This window comes from Peromyscus leucopus, chromosome 7, assembly GCF_004664715.2.
Source record: "Peromyscus leucopus breed LL Stock chromosome 7, UCI_PerLeu_2.1, whole genome shotgun sequence".
In the NCBI taxonomy this organism is placed as follows: domain Eukaryota; kingdom Metazoa; phylum Chordata; class Mammalia; order Rodentia; family Cricetidae; genus Peromyscus; species Peromyscus leucopus.
Genome location: NC_051069.1, coordinates 19354727 through 19375519, shown reverse-complemented (window position 1 = coordinate 19375519; position 20793 = coordinate 19354727). Strand labels below are relative to the sequence as shown.

At 39.3% G+C, this 20793-nt stretch overlaps 1 protein-coding gene across 3 annotated transcripts in view; it reads left to right on the top strand.

The window, feature by feature from the left end:
• The window catches only part of LOC114690278 (protein NPAT), a 40055-nt gene extending 19504 nt beyond the window's left edge, over window positions 1-20551 (top strand). Inside the window, exons 11-18 of one of the 3 annotated variants that reach the window (XM_028864965.2) lie at window positions 1725-1821; window positions 2919-3047; window positions 5542-7176; window positions 10911-11026; window positions 11106-11214; window positions 15464-15524; window positions 15621-16749; window positions 18051-20551. In XM_028864965.2, the coding sequence (XP_028720798.1) occupies window positions 1725-1821; window positions 2919-3047; window positions 5542-7176; window positions 10911-11026; window positions 11106-11214; window positions 15464-15524; window positions 15621-16749; window positions 18051-18128 (3354 nt within the window). In that variant the 3' untranslated portion in view covers window positions 18129-20551. Of the gene's footprint in view, window positions 1-1724; window positions 1822-2918; window positions 3048-5541; window positions 7177-10910; window positions 11027-11105; window positions 11215-15463; window positions 15525-15617; window positions 16750-18050 lie in introns of all 3 variants that reach the window. The other 2 variants (XM_028864964.2, XM_028864966.2) reach the window with 2 other exon arrangements.
• The last annotated feature ends 242 nt before the right edge of the window (window positions 20552-20793 follow it).

Genomic DNA, 20793 nt, shown 5'->3' with positions numbered 1-20793 from the left:
TGTAAGAGGTGGAATAAAATTTTAAAAATAAAAGGGCTTGTTTTTTAAAGGTAGTCAAAATACTACTGAAAGTCTAGTTAAAGACACGGGTGAGGAACTGAATTATTGCAGCATTTTGTTTATGGGGACTCTCCAATTTAATCTGTGGGGTAGAAGTACAGGGTGGGAGTCTATTGGAGATGTCTGTTTCCTATGATTTAGGCTGGTCCTAATCAATACCGGATAAATGTCTTTACTTAATATAGCTGTCTTTACTTCAGTAGCTTTCCTTAGTCTGTAGGCTGAGTTCTCCCACTCTGTCATTCATATACCCTAGGGTGACCAGTGTTCTAGCTAGCAGGGGTCTTGGACTCTTTTTTTTTTTTTTTTTTTTTTTTTAAAAGATTTATTTATTTATTATGTATACAGAGGAGGGCGCCAGATCTCATTACAGATGGTTGTGAGCCACCATGTGGTTGCTGGGAATTGAACTCAGGACCTCTGGAAGAGCAGTCGGTGCTCTTAACCTCTGAGCCATCTCTCCAGCCCCCGGTCTTGGACTCTTTTTGGGGGGGGAAGCAAACCACACTGAGATCACTATAGGTGCACTGACCTCAGTACTTTGAAAACTCTATAGGCATTAAATATCCTGTCAGTGGGACGTAGCTGCGAACATGAAGTAATTTGCTGAAGCTTCAGGCTTCTCAGTCCTTACACAGTGAGCCTCATAGCAGATGGGTGGTTCCAGAGAGCCCGATGACTTCAGGCTAACAACTACTTCCCACAGCTCTCTCACCCTGTATATGAGGGAAGTCGATTCTAGGTTCCCCGACTTGTGATTATCCCTTGTTTTCAGGTCTCAGGTTACCTCATCTTAGTAGAATCCCTCTCTAGTTTCCATTTACAGCCCTCCACTTACAGATCTGGCAAGTGACAAAGTAGGCCTCTTATCCACTGCTAGCCTGCCACAATAGAGGGCTCACTATGGGGGGCATTCCCCACCCCACCCCCATTTCCCTGGAGTACTCTTAAGTAGAAGCACCAGGAAATATTAGTTAGAAGGATAGAGGGGAGAGAAAAAGTTAGAAAATACAGGATAGCCTTGAGAGGGCCTGGATCCTAATCCATTAGGCCCTGACTGTCTCTGCCAAAGGGTATTTAAAGGAATGCCAAGGGGTGGAGCAAAAGACCTCTTCCCAGCACAGCCAAGTGCAGACCATCTCAGACACCTGGCACTCAGGCCCGTGGTCCAGTCATCCTCTATGCAGACCCGCTGGGTAAAGCCACAAGGAAACCTGAATGGGCTCCAACACTCCCGATCACACCAACACTCCCTCCAGCATTTGAGGACTCTGAGCACTGTAGATTTGTCTTGTGGATGTGGAGGACTGCCCATCTCTTTTTCATTCCTGCCACATGGCTTAATTTTTGGGTGAGGCTTGTGTTTGCCTTCCCGACCCACCGCCAGAGGAGTTACCCTGTTACTCCTCTGTGATGTCAGGTGTCCTTCCACCCGTTCTCTGAATAGCATCTGATTGTTCTTGTCCTGACTCTTCTCATAAACTACAGTTTCTAATCCACTAGCCCAGAAGTCCTATTTTCTTTTACATCAGTCTATTCAAATCGCAAGGAATTTTCTTATAAGGAAATACTCATATGTAAAAGTCAACAGTAACATGAATAATTTCTCTATTATTAAAGCCATATAAATTCTATTTGTTCATGCCTTTATTTTTACTTTGCAGAGTGAAATCCACATGTCTGAAGAAGCAATACAAGATATATTGGAACAGACAGAATCAGACCCAGCGTTTCAGGCACTCTTTGATCTCTTTGACTATGGTATGTACACCATTTATTCTAGCAAGTAGACAGAATTTCCTCCACTTTCTTGAATTACTTAACCCAAATAAAGTAGCATCACCCAGGGCTTCTGAAAATTTCCTGTTTCATGCCAGCAAATAATGTATGGAGATGGGAACTTTATGTCTTTATGTTTACTTAGAAAAGTTCAGCTATAAAAATGGAGAATTGGGTTTGAGGTTTGGGTTTTGTTTTTGTTTTGTTTTGTTTCTTATTTTGACCAGTCAATATGAGCTATGCTGAGTCAGTTACAATGCAGGTAAATATAATTGAGAGATCCTAAAAGAATAGAAAGTATTGAGCATTAAAGTCAGAACAGCCATAGTATCAGCATTCTTTATGAACTTGTTCCATGTGCAGATTCTTGGACCTTCCGGAAGATCTTAATAAACGTTTAACATTAAGAAGCACTATTTGAGCTAAAGAGATGGCTCAGTGGTCTGCTTTTCCAGAGGTCTTGAGTTAAATTCCCAGCACCACATGGTGGCGTCAGCCATCTATAGTGGGATCTGACGTCGTCTTCTGGCATAAAGTCATGCATGCAGATAGGGTACTCATATGCATAAAATTTAAAAAATCAGTCTTTAAAAAAAAAGGAAAGAACCACCAGTTGTGCTGGGCAGTGGTGGCATATGCCTTTAATCCCAGCACTTAGGAGGCAGAGGCAGGCATATCTCTGAGTTTGAGGCCAGCCTGGTCTACAAAGTGAGTTCCAGGACATCTAGGGCTGTAACACAAAGAAAAATAAGGGAAGTTGGGTGGGAAAATCCTTGAATTTGTATTTGTGAGTGGCATATAAAGCAGCATATTAACAATTTTTAGGATAGGGTAGTGGGTAGTGGAGAATACCTATAATGATCCTTAGGGATTCAGAGGTAGAGGCTGGAAAATCAGTTCAGGGTCATCCTTGACTACAAAAGAAATTCAAGGTCATCCTGGACTACCTGAGACCTTGTCTCAAAAAAAAAAAAAAAAGATATGATTAAAATAAAACTTATAACATTTATTTAAGAATGGCGGTATTTGTGCTTTTTTTTAGTATGGTCATTTAACTACTTTCCTATTCTCTTTAACAGGTAAAACAAAGAATAATAAAAATATATCACAAAGTGTTTGTAGTCAACAAATGGAAACTAATCCTAATATAGTCTTAGCTGAAGAAACTAATCTAGCAATTAAAAGTTCCTTTGAGACAGAAGAATCTGGTAAGATTTTATTTCATTAATGACATCAACCAAAATGTTAAAATTAGTTTCAAAATTCAGAAACAAAGTGCTGTTTTCATTAGAAATTATTGAAATTACTACATAGTTCATTTTTATGCTTATAATTTTCTGCCCAATGAGGAAAATTATTGCCAGATCTCTAGTATTTTGATTAAAAGATTAGTTTTTCATACTCAATAGCTACACAATCTAGTAGTAAATAATATGGCCAAATAACAAAATAATTTCATTAAGGCTCAGATTCTAATGCCTGATCTGTTAGGTCCATGTGTTAAGAGATTTTTTAGCTTTCTGAGTTGAACTGACAGTCAGTCAACAATTGTTTCAATGACATACAGTATGTGCTGATAGTCTTTTTTTTTTTTTTTTGGTTTTTCGAAACAGGGTTTCTCTGTGTAGCTTTGCACCTTTCCTGGAGCTCACTTGGTAGCCCAGGCTGGCCTCGAACTCACAGAGATCCGCCTGCCTCTGCCTCCCGAGTGCTGGGATTAAAGGTATGCGCCACCACCCGGCTCTGCTGATAAGTCTTGAATTTAGTTATTTGTAAATTTTGTAGGTTATCCTCCATCTCTACTATCCGTACTGTCTTTATTCAGAGCCTTACAGTTCTGTCTTTCATGGAGTACCAATGTAGCATAGTTAGTCCATACATAGTAAACACTTTGTGAATTAAAGGAAAGCATGAATAAGTCAATATTAAAATTTTTTAATGTAGAATGTTTTTAAAGAAATACTGTTGTTGGGTATAACACAAATTTATAGAAGTGCATAATAAAATTGTGTATAGCTCTTTGTTATGAAATCAAATCAAGAACTTGTCTGTGGAATCACCTCTCAAGTGAGAAATGGATCACTGCCAGCACAACAAAGAATCCTTTCAATAACTGCATCTCTGCTCTCTCCATCTCTGTTCTTCAGATAGCTTCCTCACTTCTAATAATTTGTTAAACTTTGTGCCTTTCTCAGTACCAACCACCTAAGTTTATTTAGTCTCTACAAGCTACGCCTGATCATCATTTCTCCTTACCTGTTTTGATTGATTGGTTGGTTGATTTTTGAGACAGGGTCTTTCTGTGTAGTCCTTGCTGTCCTGGAACTCACTCTGTAGACCAGGCTGGCCTTGAGCAGAGGGATCCACTAGCCCCTGTCCCATGAGTTCTGGGATTAAAGGCGTGTGCCACCATAACCACCACCATCACTGGGCTCCTTGCCTGTTTTTAAGTGCATAATAGCTTCCAGTTTTTTCACATCTTGTCTTCAAAAACTAGTTTTGGAATATCTTTCTTTGAGTTCATTGTTAATAACAAAGCTCAACTTTCCATTTCTTAGGCTGAACTATATTTGTGCATTCATGTGTGTGTGTGTTCACATCTAGAAGATTATGTTTCACTTAAGCTTTACCATAAACAAAATAAAACTTGTGATCCTACTGTCAGAAAGTCTTGCAAATTCATTAAGAAACCACTTCCAGGCTGAGAGAATGGAACTTGTGGTAGAGTGCTTATTTAGCATAACACACAGTTTAATCTGTAGCACTGCTGTTTTTATTTAATGTCACTTATAATTCATTTGTGTGGCCTAACATAATTTCCCCTAACCTCTCCCTCAATATAGAATTAAGTGGGCTCTATACACAATATGATTTTTACCGTTTATGATAGTTTCAGGCATTTTTATGGATTTTTCCCTATTACATTTCCTTCCATATTTATTCAAATTGTCCAAATTTTGACTGCTATAAGACTCACTATATTGATGCTACATTGTTTCCTCTTAAAAGATTCTTCTTTTAATCTCCCACTAGCCTTTTTCCTATACTCTTACAATTTTCCCCATGCCCTATTAGAATTTCTGTTCTGTGTGTTCTTTTCTAGCTGTCTTAATCTCTACAAGATCATTGCGTCACCTGTTCATAATTGCATTCTGGAGACATGTGTATGGTTGTCCTCAGTAAATATGTTAAATGTTATGTTACACACATAAATCGTGTTAATTGTGTAAAGTGATCTTGATCCACCATTAAAAATAAATCAGGCAAAATAAGGTCAGTAAACATGGCAAAATTTGAAAAGCCCATCATTCAGGAGGCTTGAAGCATAAGGATGGCTGCAAGTTCAAGGCCAGTGTGGGCTATACACAAAGTGAGACCTGTCTAAAAAACACGGAGAGGAGAAAAAACAGTCTAGACAGGGAAGCAACACTAGCTCCACCATTGTTTAGAGCCAGCTTAGGGCATCTTGTCTTCTGGTAAGTACTGGATGTTCTTAAGCCTCTATACATTTTTCTTCTTTGGCATCTGTTTTCTTAGAAACTTGGGAAACAATTTGACATTTGTTAACTATGCATGAGTCTTAAACTTACTGGTATGCCCAAGATTAGTATTTTCTTGGCAAAGTAGGTTGTACAAGAAAAGTGACTGCACCAGAAGCTAAACATACTCAACGTAACTTTCCATCACACTGGTGTTTTACAGATGGGCAATCTGGTCAGCCTCCATTTTGTACATCCTATCAAAATGAAGATGTATTATTAAGTGATTTGAAGAATGGCAACAACCACGATGTTCTTCAACAGGAATCCCAGGAAAATTTCTCCCAAATAAGCTCTAGCATTCAAAAAAAGGCCTTTAAAACAGCTGTACCTGCTGAACAGAAGTGTGCCCTTGACATTACCTTTGATTCTGTGTCTAATTTAACTGACTTTAACCAAAGAGGAAGCTCTGCTGAATGTAATGAACATTGTTCTGAGTTATACAGCAGTCAGATGCCTACTGAAGCTGGAGTGACTGTGGAGGTTGAGAAGAACTCCTTGTCTCCGCCGGGTGTGTTGAGTGAAGCTCAGTTAGAGCCTGATCAGCCCGATGTGCCAGTTGCTTCGTTTGCGTCTCTTGGTGGTGAAACCAATGATGAAAACTTAATTCTCTCGGGGAAAAATTCCCAACTTTTGTCCCAGAGTACTCCATTAACTGAAAAGCCATCTAAAAGTCAATTCTGTGAAAATTCTAACAATGTAATAAAAGTTAAAACTAATATCCATGGTTCTGAGTCACCAGATTCTAGTCAAACTCACAGCAGTAAAATTGAAGCTAATAGTGTATCATCAGCACAGCCACTACCAGATTGCCAAGATAATTCTTCATTGGAAAGTAAAACATCACCCGTGACTGTTGAAAGGTTAGGTTTAGATGTATCTGAACAAATAGAAATTCATCTTGAGGAGTCAGCCCCTTCAGATAAACAGCTATCTAGTGGTTCAGCATCTGTTGACTTAAATCATACGGAAAACAAGACTGAGACACCTAAGTCTGAGAACTCTCAAGAGCCTTCCTCTTCTGTGAAAGATGGAGATACTATTTTTCTCTCTTTGGGTGAACATAACAGCTGTGAAGAAGTTGCATTGGTTCCCCGAGAAGGTAATCCTGTGAAAAATAATCATTCGCTTCCTTCGGAATCTAGTGGTTCAGTGGGGGGTTCTCCTGAGATCCAAAATATTGATGGTAAACCTAGCAAAGACTCAATGGAGGTAGATGCATCAAGTATTGTCTCTCTCAAAATTATCATCAGTGATGATCCATTTGTTTCCTCAGATGCAGAGCTTAACAGCGCTGTATCTAGTATCGGTGGAGAAAACTTGCCAACAATAATTCTGTCTTCTAAATCTCCTGCCAAAAATGCAGAATTCGTTACATGCCTATCTTCAGAAGAAACTGCAAGTGCTGTTGTATCTGTTGAAGTAGGAGATTCTGGCCCAGTGGAGCAGAACCTTTTAGTGCTGAAGCCTGAGGAACCTGTAGTAAACAACCCTCAGAATGAAGATGGCATTGCTTTCTCAGCCAGTGTTGCACCTTGTGTTCCGAAGGACGGAGGGTACATACAGTTGATGCCCACCACAAGCACAGCATTTGGCAATTCAAGTAACATTTTGATCGCTACCTGTGTGACTGATCCAACAGCCTTGGGGCCAGCGGTCAGTCAGTCTAATGTAGTGGTATTGCCTGGGAGTTCTGCACCTATGACTGCACAGCCTCCTCCACATCAGTTACAGACACCACCAAAGTCTAACAGTGTATTTGCTGTCAACCAAGCTGTGTCACCAAACTTTTCACAAGGTAACTCTAAGAGCAGATTGGAGGTGAGCTGGGGCTAGAGTTCCGTGGAAAAGCACTTGTATAGCATGTGCAAGGCTGTGGACTCCCATCTCCCAACACTGAATGAAAAGAGATGTGTGTGTGTGTGTGTGTGTGTGTGTGTGTGTGTGTGTGTGTGTGTGTGTAATTTACATATGTGTGTGCGCATACATATTTTGGAGCTTCTCTGGAATCTTAATTTTCTTGTGTAAAGTCACTGACTAGGAGATAATATAGGTAGTTCATATGACAAAATACTATGCAAATAATTGCTTATGCCTCTTTCTTGCTACCCAATTCAGCCAGATTTTGTTTAAATCTGGTAGGCTATAGCTTTATTTTTTTCCTTTGTGCAGTTTTTAATATACAACACTAAGCTGTGAAAAGAAAGCCTAATTCATTGCATAGCTGTATACATAACTCAGTGTAGCAGGATATTTATTTTTATTACAGTCATAGTTCTTTCAGAGGGGAGTTTGAGACAGGGTTTCTCTGTGTAGTCCTGGCTGTCCTGGAACTTGCTCTATAGACCAGGCTGTCATTGAACTCAGAGAGATCCACTTGTCTCTGCCTCCCAAGTGCTGGGATTAAAGGTGTGTGCCACCACCACCTGGCGCAATAGTCATAAGGAATTTATTGTTTAGAGAGGCTTTCAAGAAAACCTGAATTTTTGTTTTTTGTTTTTTGTTTTGTTTTGGGGGACAGACAGGTTTTCCTCTGTGTAGCTTTGGAGCCTGTCCTAGAACTCAGTAGACCAGGCTAGCCTCGAACTTCAGAGATCCTCCTGTCTCTACCTCCTGAGTGCTGGGATTCAAGGTGTGAGCCACCACCACCCAGCTGAAAACCTGAGTTCTGTAAAACCCTTTGTAATTTCTCGTGTTCTGATGGTGTTTGGGAATGATCCAAATCTTTAGAGACTCCAGAGGGGCTCTTGTATGCTGTCTTTATTGTATGCTGGTTTACATGCGGTTAGTAATTGTATCAGTTGATTTATGTTTCTTGGAGATAAGAATTTACACAGTTTCACGTACATTCCTATGTGTACTGATTTATAGACAATGGAATTTGATTAAATATTATCAACTAAGTATTAAGGAATCTATTTCAAGGGCTATTTCAAATGAAGTAAAGGAGAGGCCAGAATTACTGCAGAATATGAAGTTTGAGTTAAGGTTTAGAGAAATGAGATAAGATTTGAAGCCAAGGAAAGTAGAATAAGCATTCGTGGATGTTTGGGAAACTGGCAGGTTTGCATGAAAATAAGATGAATCTGACAGGGGTAGTTAGTGTATTAGGAAATGGTGCGTTCACAGACCAGGACTAAATTACTATAGCTTTTCTTGTGGTTGACTCCTAAGGACCATGTATGCACTATAATTTTCTCTTGGTAGTTTAATCTGGTTACAAAAGTATATTCTTTTTTACCAATACCATTAAGATACAATACACTGGGTAAAATATTAAGGACTATAAATACTTAGAATCCAAGTTTTCTGATACAAGATTCAAATATAAAACATTTACTACTCAGTTTCTAACTCCAATCTTCTTTGTTAGAAGAATCCGTATGTAATAGATCTTCTAGCCATAGAGTCCCAAACTCTGGATAATACTGCTAAATGCCCTACACCTTAATATTTCTTAACTCAAAAATCTATAAACAAGATTGCCTTAGTTATGGTTACTACTGTTGTGATGAAAACAATGACCAAAAGCAACTTTGGTGGGGGAAAGGGTTTATTTCACTCACAGTTCCATATAACAATTTATCATCAAAAGCAATGATCACAGGAACTCAAGGCAGAAACCTGGAGTCAGAAATTGATGCAGAGAACATAGAGGGGTGCTGCTTACTGGTTACCCCCATGCTGGCTTATCATGTCTTGCTCAGCCTGCTTTCTTATAGAATCACAGATCTATAGCTCAGAATGGCACCACCCACAATGGGTTGGGTCCTCCCACATCAATTACTGAGAAAATGCCCTACAGACTTGCCTACAGCCTAATCTTATAGACACAGTTTCTCACTTGAGGTTCCCTCCTTTCAAATAAATCTAGCTCATGTCAAGTTGACATAAAACTAGCCAGGACAGTTGACACACAAACACATCAGTGTTAAGTCATAACCTTTGTTTTCTTGTTCTTCCCAAAGATCACACATCAATATCAACATTACAATATAAACATTCCAAATTTTTAAAGTCCCTTGGTCTTTAAAAATTCATTCTCTTGTGGTTGGAGAAATGGCTCAGTGGTTTTAAGAGCACTAACTGTTCTTCCAGAGTACCCAGCTTCAATTCCTAGCACCCACCTGGCAGCTCACAAGAACTTCAGGTTTGGCAAAGGGCAAAGGGCAACATAAAAATAAAAATTCAGTCTCTTTAAAATAGGCCATCTCTTAAAATCCAGTCTTTTAAAATTCAAAGTCTTTGGCTTACACTTTTTTTGTTTGTTTGTTTTTGTTTTTAATTTTCCGGAGCTGAGGACCGAACCCAGGGCCTTGTGCTTGCTAGGCAAGCGCTCTACCACTAAGCTAAATCCCCAATCCTTTAAAATTCAAAGTCTTTGAATTGTGTGCTTGTCAAATCAAAAATAGTTACTTCAGGAGGGAAGAACCAGGACATAGTCACAATCTGAACAAAGCAAAACCAAACTCAACAATATAAATCATTCAATGTCTGATGTCTGAAATTCACTCATGATCTTCTGGGCTACTCCAAAGTGACCCAAAGGGCTTGGGTCACCCCTCAGACTCTGTCCTTGCAGCACACACAGCTTGTCTTCTAGGCTATGGCTGGCTACACTCCACCACTGCTACTATTTTTGGTGTTCCTCCCATAGTGCTGGCATCTCCAAAAATACTGGGGTCCCTTGCTGCAACTGAGCTGCACTTTCAACGATAGCCTCTCCTGGGCTCTCTTCAGGGACTCCAGTCCTGCCATACAGTGCCAAGCCTCAGCTGCTCTCCATGACCCCTTCATGGCTTCAAAACCCGTACCATCTGGGTGACTCTTATACTACCAAGATTGGCTACCAGTATGAGGTACAACCTTGGCTGCTTCTGGAACACAGCTTCTGTGTGCTGACCCCATGGAAATACTTCCCAGAGGACTTCACCTCAGTGATGCTAGTCTCTTAGTCACAGCTGATTTTCAGCACCAACTGTCCCAGCAAAGCAAAGATTTTACTTCAGAAGTTCTGGGCTCGTTAATCACAGCTGATTCTTCAGCTCCACCTGGCAGACACTATAGATTTCTTCACACAAAAGGCCCGGTACAGTCTTTTCTTCCCTCTGAAACTTAGCAAGCCAGGCCTTCATCGTCTGCACTGCACTTAACATTCTTATCTTCCAAGCTCTAGAGAACAGCTTGCTGGGCTCTTAGCATCTATCCCAAAGTCCTTCTGCAGTCCTCCCCGAGACGTGTCAGGTCTGTCACAGTAATACCCCACTCCTAGTGTCAGCTTCTGTTTTAGTTAGGGTTACAATGACCAAAGGCAGCTTGGGGAGGGAAGGGTTTATTTCACCCCATATGGAAATATAGCAGCAGTTCATCATCAAAAGCAGTGAGGGCAGGAACCTGGAAGATGGAGTTGATCCAGATTGTCAGGAAAGATTTGGTCATAGAATTTGTTTCAAAATACTGATTACTTTGTCATTTATTTTTGTCAAAAGGTTTAGTGAAGGAAACCTGATTTTAATGAGAATTGTTTTCTAGGATCTGCCATCATAATTGCTTCTCCGGTCCAGCCTGTACTTCAAGGAATGGTGGGAATGATACCTGTGTCTGTAGTTGGACAGAATGGAAGTACATTCTCTACTCCTCCTCAGCAGGTAGCATTTATGAACGAAAAATAGTGTGAGGAAGCATTCCAAACAGCATAATTAATTGTTTGTATGTTTCTCCTTCTAGGTCCTTCACATGCCTTTAGCAGCACCTGTTTGTAACAGAAGTATCACTCAGTTCTCCATTCCTCAAAAATCTCAGAAGGCTCAGGGACTCAGAAACAAGCCTATTACAGGTACTTGTTAAAAAGTTCAAATCAATTTTGTGTCTGTTAAGCAACAACTGAATGTTTTCTTGTTCTGTCTCTCTGTCTCTGTCTCTCTCTCTCTCTCTCTCTCTCTCTCTCTTTGAGACTGGGTTTCTCTGTGTAGCCCTGACTGAACTCACAAAGATCTGCCTGCCTCTACCTCCTGAGTGCTGGAGTTAAAGGCTTGTGCCACCTACATCACACAAATGTTTTCATCCCTAATAAGCAGTCCTCCTTCCCTACAAGCAAGCGGTTTTTGATTGGACAGCTTTGATTCTGGTGAATCCCTTTGCTTTACTGAATACTTTAGCTTTTATCCATTGCTCCTCAGTATGTTCTTTGGAGCTGTGTAAGATCATACTCCCCAAATTCCCAAACAGTTTTGAAATGTTTAACAAAGTTTGCATAGCGTCTTCTCTTGTTCCCTACTTTCACCAGTGGTCCTACCAACTCTTTACTCATGTCAGAAAACTGAGTTACTCTTAACACACTTAACACTTAACACTCTTAGCTCACATATTCGTGATTTTATATCTATATTAGTGTCCTACCCTGGTTTGGTTTTGTTTTTTTTAAGATCCTCAGTTTTCTGGTTCATCCTGTATTTGTTAGTTGAGTTACATCCCCACCCCATACATATTGGAATATTTGACTTCCTACCTAAACATTTCAGTAATTCCCTCTTGCTCACAGGATAAAATTGAAGCTCCTGGCCCAGGGTGGTGGCAAACTCTATAACCCACATGTGGGAGACTGAAACAAGAGGCTATACCAATACCAGGCTGAACGGTTAATGAGACCCTTCTTGAGAAGGGAAAGGGAGTGAAGGAATGCCCTCACCTAAGCATGCCCTATGAGTCCTCTGGATTCCATTGGAGTGTGTTTTAATGTCTCCCTTTTTACCTCCAATGTTATTGACTTGGAACTTCCTGTGTCGTCCCTGCCCCCCCCCTTTGTTTGTTTTGGCTTAGTTTGGCCTAGGAGCTTTTCAGTCTTGTTAATCTTTACAAAGAATCAGCTCTTTGTGAGATTAATTCTTTATATTATTTTAGTCCCTGATTCTGCCTTGATCTTTATTATTCCTACCATCTGCTTTATGCATTTGAGTTTGTTTGTTTGTTTGTTTGAAACTTGATACATCCTTGTTATGTGACTACTCTGGAGAGATGTGAACTAAAGTCTACTCGCCCCAGATAAGGAACCAGGAAACTGACCATAGACCAGAGTCTATCTGGTGAACCAATGAGCTCTTTTGGATTTACTTACAGGAATTTGGGTAAGGGTTAGTAACAGCAACAATGACTCAGACAGCTGTATATCACAAAAGCCCATGCAAGCTTGGGTGATAGCTTACAGAATCTAGAAACCTGGCCAGGTGGTTGGTGGCACATGCCTTTAAGCAGACAGATCTCAAAGTTGAAGCCAGCCTGGTCTACAGAGATAGTGAGTTCCAGGATAGCCAGGGGTACATAGAGAAACACTGTCTCAAACTGACCCCCCCCCCCCCAAATAAAAAAGAAAAAGAAAAGGAAAAATTGTTAAGTTCCTGAAGAAATCCCACAGAAGACCACCATCTGTGTATGAACATCAGCAAGAACATTTATTTTGCTAGCATGCTAGAGCCATCCATTCCACACAAAGGCAAAATGGTGACAACCACAAGAGGGACATGTGGGCTCCTTTTAAGCACAGCTAAGGGTCCTAGGCCAGTTAGGTCATCTCCGATATGATTGGCTAAAGCAAGTGGCAATCATATTAGTACATTCTAATTGGCCAGGGCTGGTAGGGGTTGGCTAAGGCTACAATTTTTCCATTGGAGAGCAGGCCTGGTACTGCACATACCAGGCCTCCTTGTCCTTGCTGTCTGGGGTGTTGGAGATTGATTATCCTTTGGTTCCAAAAATCAGGGACCAAGGCCTAGTTCTGAACTGAGTTATTAGGGCAAGCTGTCATATTTTCCTGGCCCTTTCAAAAGTATAGAACCTTTGAAATTAGCATCTATTAGTTACAGTAGAACTTCTGGCAGTGCTGTCTTGGTTGATGTAATATATCCTTTCCTGCTTTTCTGACTTGAAGAGTTGTTAGCAAGAGACCTCATGTCATTTTGATGTTTCTACCTCTATGTGGGTTATAGTTTTTACTGTTATTTCTTTGTTCTGAAATTTTGAAAATTTGGCTATTATATGTTGTAGGATTGTTCTTTTTTGGTTTTGGTTTTTGGGTTTTTGTTGTTGTTTGTTTTGTTTTCTTATTTTAAAGGTTTATTTATTTTATGTATATGACTGTTTTGATCTGTTTTTGAAATGGGACTCTGAAATCTTTTTAAAATAAACGGATGTCAGTATTTAGATAGTCAAGTGAGGGGCTGGAGGGATGGCTCAGAGGTTAAGAGCACTGGCTGCTCTTCCAGAGGTCCTGAGTTCAATTCCCAGCAACCACATGGTGACTCACAACCATCTATAATCTGGTGCCCTCTCTGGCCTGCAGGCAGAATACTGTATACATAATAAATAAATCTTTAAAAAAATAGTCAAGTGAAATTAACTGGGAGAGGGAAACAGTAAGGAAAATGAAGTATATGGGTTAGAGGTGTGGAAGCAACAGAGAAAATATTGTATGTTAGGTTTAAAGAAAGGAAGGACAAATATAAAGCCTGAAGTTTCACTTGAACTCTTAAAAGTACAGAAGTACAAATACTAAAAAGTAATAACAAAAAGGAAAAAAATTTAGGTCAAAGATTAAAATACAAACTAAAATTGATAGAAGTATACTCTCAGTCAGCATTTCTTCCTGACTGGGGAGAGCCTTCTGGTTTACTTAGTTCAGTCTATGGATGCTGTAGCGTTTTGCCAAACGGCCTATACTGCTTCTCCCTGCTCTTGCCAGGGTGAGGGCTGTTGAGAATCAGATTGAGACCCCTTACTACACCTCTGCTTCAATCTCCAGACTGCTGCGTGAAGTCTGTGAGTCCCATCAGGATGTCCAGCACATTCCCCATTCTGCTGCTTTTCCTGCACTCCCGGTGTCTGGCCCATCTGGGTAGTGGCAGGGGTGAAGAAATGGTGAGGGCCTTGTGCCCCTTTTCTGGTACCATATTTGTGGCTTGTTGGTCCACTGTCTTCTCCATCTACATTAAGTTCAGCCTCCAATAGCTCTTGTCTCCTTAGCTCTTGTAGCATCTGGTGCTCAGCATAAGCAGCATGGTGTGGCTGGTAGACCAGCTGGCTTCTTTATTGAGAAAAGTTTATCTAGTCTTATCTCTACTTCATGGAGCGCTTTCTCTTTTTCTCCATTGGCGATTTTATTATTTCGACTTTCTTCCATCCAAATTCCAAGTCCCACAAATACCACTTCTGATTTATCATAGCTCCTTCCCCAAGGTGCTTTCTTAAACTTGAGTTATCTTGATCTAAGTACAGTTGACTTCCTTTCTCAGTTTCTTTGACACTTGCAGATTCAGTCAACCACAGGCAGAAGAATTTTGGAGTGTTGAAAACTACATTTGTGATGAACAGACTTTTCTCATCATTTTTCCCTGAACAATGTAATATTAGCTATTAACATATTTGTATTGTATCATATGAGTAACCTAGAGATAATTAAAGGATATCCTTAAGTTATGTGCAAGTCCAACTCCATTTTTCTGTAAGGGACCAGGCCGTGTGCAGGTGTTAGTATCCATGGGGTCAGTTCACTCAGAGAGACTGGTAGAGAACGTGTAGCTCTTGAAGGCTGAATTCATGTTGGCCTGAAATTAAAGCAAATCACTTGGTCTTTATCTGGATAAAATGGTCCTTATCTCTATAAAATGGATGAGTATGTTGGAGAAAATGTAAATATTTAAAAAAGAAAATAGTATTGCCCGGTGGTAGTGGTGCACACCTTTAATCCCAGCACTTGGGAGGCTGAGGCAAGCAAATCTCAGTGAGTTCGAGGCCAGCCTGGTCTACAAAGTGAGTTCCAGGTCAGGACTGTTACACAGAGAAACCCTGTCTATAGATAGATAGATAGATAGATAGATAGATAGATAGATAGATAGATAGATAGATAGATAGATAAGTAGATAGGTAGGTAGATAGATAAGAAAATAGTGTATTTATGAAAGTGTTTTGTTTGTAAATGAGCTGTCATTTAAATTTTTTCTTGTGTAGTATTATCATCTAGCTCCTCCTCTTTCAGAGTAATATATTCTTTCACAGATGTTTTTCTTTTCTAATGAATTAATTTATAATTCCAGGAAAACAAGTAAATAATTTGACAGATTTGTCCAGCCTTCCAGGAGCATGTCATATGCAAAGGTGAGGATAAAGTAGTTTGTATCATAGATAATTAAAATGCTCAAGTAACAGATTTCATGTTGCTAAAAATGAGATGTTTTATTTTCATTTCAGTAGAACTGAAGCTTCTGATAAGAATACAGCCACTGAACTTGGGAAAAAGTTAGAAGAGGTCACAATTCCCCTCTCAGCAGAGAGGGTAGCTCCTGCCAGCAAGCCATTTGAAAGTCATAGGCGTGTGCTCTGTTTCGATAGTACTGTTTCTTCTGTGACAAATGGCCAAGGGACACAGTATAAGATGACCTCCCAAAACAAAGAAAAGAAGGAAACCTTTCCTCATCTCGACTCAGCCATTGTGCCCTCCAACTTAAAACCGCCTCCTAATAATGCCATTAAAAGAGAGAGAGAGAAAACTGTGCCCAAGATTTTATCTAAATCAGAAACTGCCTTTAGCCGACACAGCACTGTGAAAGAAATTCAGTCTGAAAAGAAAGCTTTCCCCACAGAAGTGGCCCTTGAATCTTTCCATAAAGCAACAGCTAACAAGGAGAATGAGTTGTGCAGTGATGGAGAAAGGCAGAAGAGTCCAGATTCTTCAAAACTGCCTGGGGTGCAGCAGAATGGGAGCTTGCGGAATGAAAAAACTATAGCTTCACTGCAGGAGTTGACCCAAAAACAAGCCACATCCTCAAACAATAAAAGTGCTACTTCTATAGGTGGAACTGTGAAGGACCTAAAACAAGAGCAAAGTAAATCTGCTAATTCTTTAATTGGTGCAGAAATATTGCAGGATGTTCCACTGCACAACCCAGTAAATAGGATTGCTGATACTGATTTGCCAGTGCCCCGGACACCTGGCTCAGGGGCAGGAGAAAAGCATAAAGAAGAACCCAGTGACAGTATGAAGGCGCCCTCTAGTAGGCGCTTCGGTGAAGATGGCAGCATGCCCAGAATAATGGTCCCTCCTGTCACTGCAGACCTGCCTGCCTGCAGCCCAGCCAGTGAGACAGGCAGTGAAAACAGTGTGAGCATGGCTGCCCATACGCTTATGATTCTCTCTAGAGCAGCAATCGCTAGAACTGCGACAACTCCTCTGAAAGATAACACACAGCAATTTAGAGCATCTTCAAGGAGCACTACAAAAAAGCGGAAAATTGAGGAATTAGATGAGCGAGAGCGAAACTCCCGTACTTCTAGTAAAAATCTTGCAAATTCATCAGTACCAATGAAAAAGAAGAAAATCAAGGCAAGTTTGAAAGTTTTCATTTCAGTTCCACTCCTGTCCCTTCCTTCAGTGTTCACGTTAGATAGAGAGTTCAGTACTGTTTTGCTATAGCTGCTTGACCAGATGTGCCCTCAAGACCATACACTTAGTAGTGTTTCCCAGTCTTCTCTCTCTCTCAGCAGAGGACCAAACCCAGAGCTCTACCACTGAGGTAAATCCCCAACCCCTGTGTTTCCCAGTTATAATGATACAAGTTGTCTGTAAGTATCATCCTTAGGTGAATGTTTCTGTCAGGGTACCACCCAGGATTTTCCATGGGGATACATAAAATGTGAAAGACTGGGGAATTACCTATACGTGAATTACCAAGTGAAACAGTACCTTACACTCTTTGACTTGGAGTTTTCTACATGTTTCCCATCTCTTCTGTAGTCTTTAATGATGGTTAACCTGGCAGAGCAGAAGAAAAACTCAGGTCCCCTTGTGTTTTCTTTCACCATGGTTAGAAGGAGAGTAGCAGTGGTAAATGCATTTCTCTAAAGTTTGTTAGTGTACTGAGTAGACTGAGTCAGTATGGGAATGCCATAGAGAAAGTGTAATAGGTGGGGGAAAGGGTGTCTAGGTTTGGTGCCCTGCAAGTCTGAGATTGAATTCTGTTTCAAGTGCTGTCATCCTTGTGACTGTCCATGGTTAGTCTATGGTCTCTTCTTCTGTGCTTCATCATTTAACATAAAATCATATATCTTACCCTTTGGTTTTATAGTCTACTACGTCAAAAAGCATCTCTATTCTTAATGTTTCAAACTAGGTGAGTGAGTGGTATCTTTAATGTGTGTTAGCAAAGGGGTCATCTGGTAAAGGTGCTTGTCTTCAAGGCTGAAGATTATAGAGTTTGATCCCTAGCAACCATATGGTAGAAGCAGAAAAACTCCCAAAAACAGTCCTCTGACTTATACACACACACGCACACAAAATAAATGAATTGGTATAATAAAATAGTATCTGTTAATAATGCTTTCTAAGGTCTATGGTTTGACAAAAATGACCACCTTGAAGGAAGCATGTTCTCATCTCAATATTCATATACATACTCTAGATTCATTTCTTGCCTTTTGCCCTAAACTAATACTTAATTACAATTAAAATGTATTTTAACATTGGGCTAATAAAACCTATCTTCCCTTCCCTGTAGAAATAAAATTCTAACAGACCCCAAAATGATGCAGTTTTAATGAACTCAATATAGTGTTTTAGGTGATTTACTAAGAGAGTTATATGGCCTAGAGTTTATTTGTTTTTCCTTCTCTCCTTTGTCTTCACAGAAAAAGAAGCTACCTAGTTCATTTCCGGCAGGAATGGATGTGGACAAATTCTTGCTGTCACTGCATTATGATGAGTGAACACCTGACATAGAAAACAGTAGCTGTTTAAAACTAGTGTCCTTCAAACTGTGTGTAGGAAATGGAATAGTGACAGACTCTGCAAACATGACCTGCACTTTCAATGTACTGAGATTTCACTTTATATCTAAGTCATGCTGTTTCTAAAGCAGCTTCCTAGTTTGTAAATAGACGTTTTTGGTATATTTTTATTTTAGAAAAACAGAACATGTGCAAAAATGTAAAGCCAATCTGCAAAACTGTACAGCTTTGACAGTGTATATTGTACATGTGTATATCGTGTAGAAATAGAGCTTAAATCAGCCTGATATTCCCACATTGTCTTGACTTCTGTGATGCCCAAGGCTTCTGGAGTAGTTTCTCATCTCCTTTGGAGGAAGATAGTGGTTATTCTTATAAATTACCTTTAGCCAATATTAATAAGACACTTAAATTTACAGCCACTACATAAAAAATAATAATGATAACCACCTCAACTGGTTAGGAAAATATCTAATCAGGAAGCAACAGTTTGGTGATTTTTTTTTTCCCCCTAGAGTCAATATTTTATCACCCTTTCTCATAAGTTGCAGTAAAAACTATATTTCTGAAATTCTGTACTTTATTCTGATCATCTGCTCTCTTTGTTTTAAAGAGATTTTTATAAACCATTTATTAAGTGTTCTGAAACTTCAATTTATAACTTCTTGAGATCTTTTACAGAACATTAAGTGGTTAGACGATTGAGCCATAAAAAACTGAGTTATGTAGTAGTTGAGATTTCTTGATTATATATAAACTTTCCCTAAGCACAGGGGATACAAAGAATTGCACTAATTCATAGAATTTTTCATACTAGTGACCAATGCACATTTAATTTAAATCTTGTATGTAAAAGCTTATGTGGAGGATTGTCTTCTGGTGTCTTTGAAAGTCATATCCATCATAAGATGTAAAAATACAAATCATAGTTATATTGTAATTTAGTTTACCCTAAAGTGGGGTGTGTAAATAACTGTGTCTATACTTACCTATAGAACATTGTGTTCCTTAAAGTGTTGTAAATAGTTGCTCTCAAGGTCCTTAAGGGGAGTGAGAGGTGCCTTCTCTGTTGGATGGACTTACATAAACAACAGTCAAATTGAAAAGCTGGTTTAAACTTTAATGACAGAAATTATCATTAATACTTGACCAATTGTGCCTAGATATTGAAGTTTTCGTAAGTCTTTTCTGTTTAAATATCGGTATATTCGGATTTTTTTTTTTTCCTACAAGTGTATATTTTATTAAAAAGTCACTTTCTTCAACCATTTTTTTTGTACTGGGCCTTTAACAAATAAATCCATCCTACTGTAACAACAAAAAAGTTTTCAATATAAAAATTATGTCTTTTTAATTGCTAGACTTTACTGTACAAATTTATATTGTGAAATTTTTATATGACTGATCTATTCCTAAGGAACTAAATAATCATACAGTTAATGTTTACATAACTCAGCTTGGGTCTGTCCTACAGTTAGGTTTGAATAAATATATTTTCATTAACATTACAAGTTTGGATTTATATTGACAGTCCTATGTAGAAACTTTTGTTTAAATTTCTTTGCAGGTTAGTTAATTCTATTTTTCAGGAATTCACATAATGTAGAAAATTACAGATTTCCTTATTTAACTCAAATCTATGTGCTGAATATTGAAAATCCATATATAAGTTAACTCATGATTTTTTTTAAATAGTTGTGTGTTTTCAATTAGTGTCTTTCATGTATTTCAACTGGCTTTGAAATCATTATATAGTCAAGAGTGACTTTGAATTCCTCTACCTCTTAGGTGCTAGTATTGTAGGATGCACCACACACATCTTCTTCAGGATACTCTTTCCTGTTCTTTGGTGGGGTTTTGTTGTTTTGTTTTTTGAGACAGGGTCTCTATGTAGCCCTGGCTGTCCTATGTGGACCAGGCTGGCATCAAACTCCCAAGATCATTCTGCCTCTGTCTCCCAAGTTCTGGGATTAGAGGTGTGTGTTACCATGCCTGGCCTGCAGGATTTTTAGTGAACTAGCCTGAACCACTAGATAGTTAAGACCAAAGATAATTTGCACATGTATACAACCAAAGGAGACTGTCAGGTATTTTTTATTTCTCTGCCATTTTCCCTTAGGACAAGGACTCTCACTAGGCCTGGAGTTTGATGGTTTTAAGCTATGCTGGCTGGCCAGCAAATCCCAGCAATCCTCCTGTCTTTGTTTCTCACATCCAGCAGCAAGGGTACAAGTACACAGAGGCATTTACATGTATGTTGTTTACATGGCTGCTGAAGATCTGAATTCAGATCTCCATGCATGCACAGCAAACACTTAGCCACTAAGTCATCTGCTCTGCCTTCATTTTACTGTTTTTAGGTGTTACAAATAAAAACATCACTGAACATTTTTGTAAAGAAACATGTATATATTGTCATTTATTTCCTTGGGAGACTTTTTATCAGTTACATTTCTGCCAGCAAGTAGTTGTCTCTTCTAACCCATGTATTTATCCCATACCAGATGTATATTCAACTAAATCATTACTTATTTCTCTAGGCTTTTATTTATTTAACTTGTTAAAATAGCAGTTGGCTTCTAATTCGTATGTGATTTGTTTGGGTAGCTGTGTGAAGAAATGACGGAAGAATGCTTTTCATTTA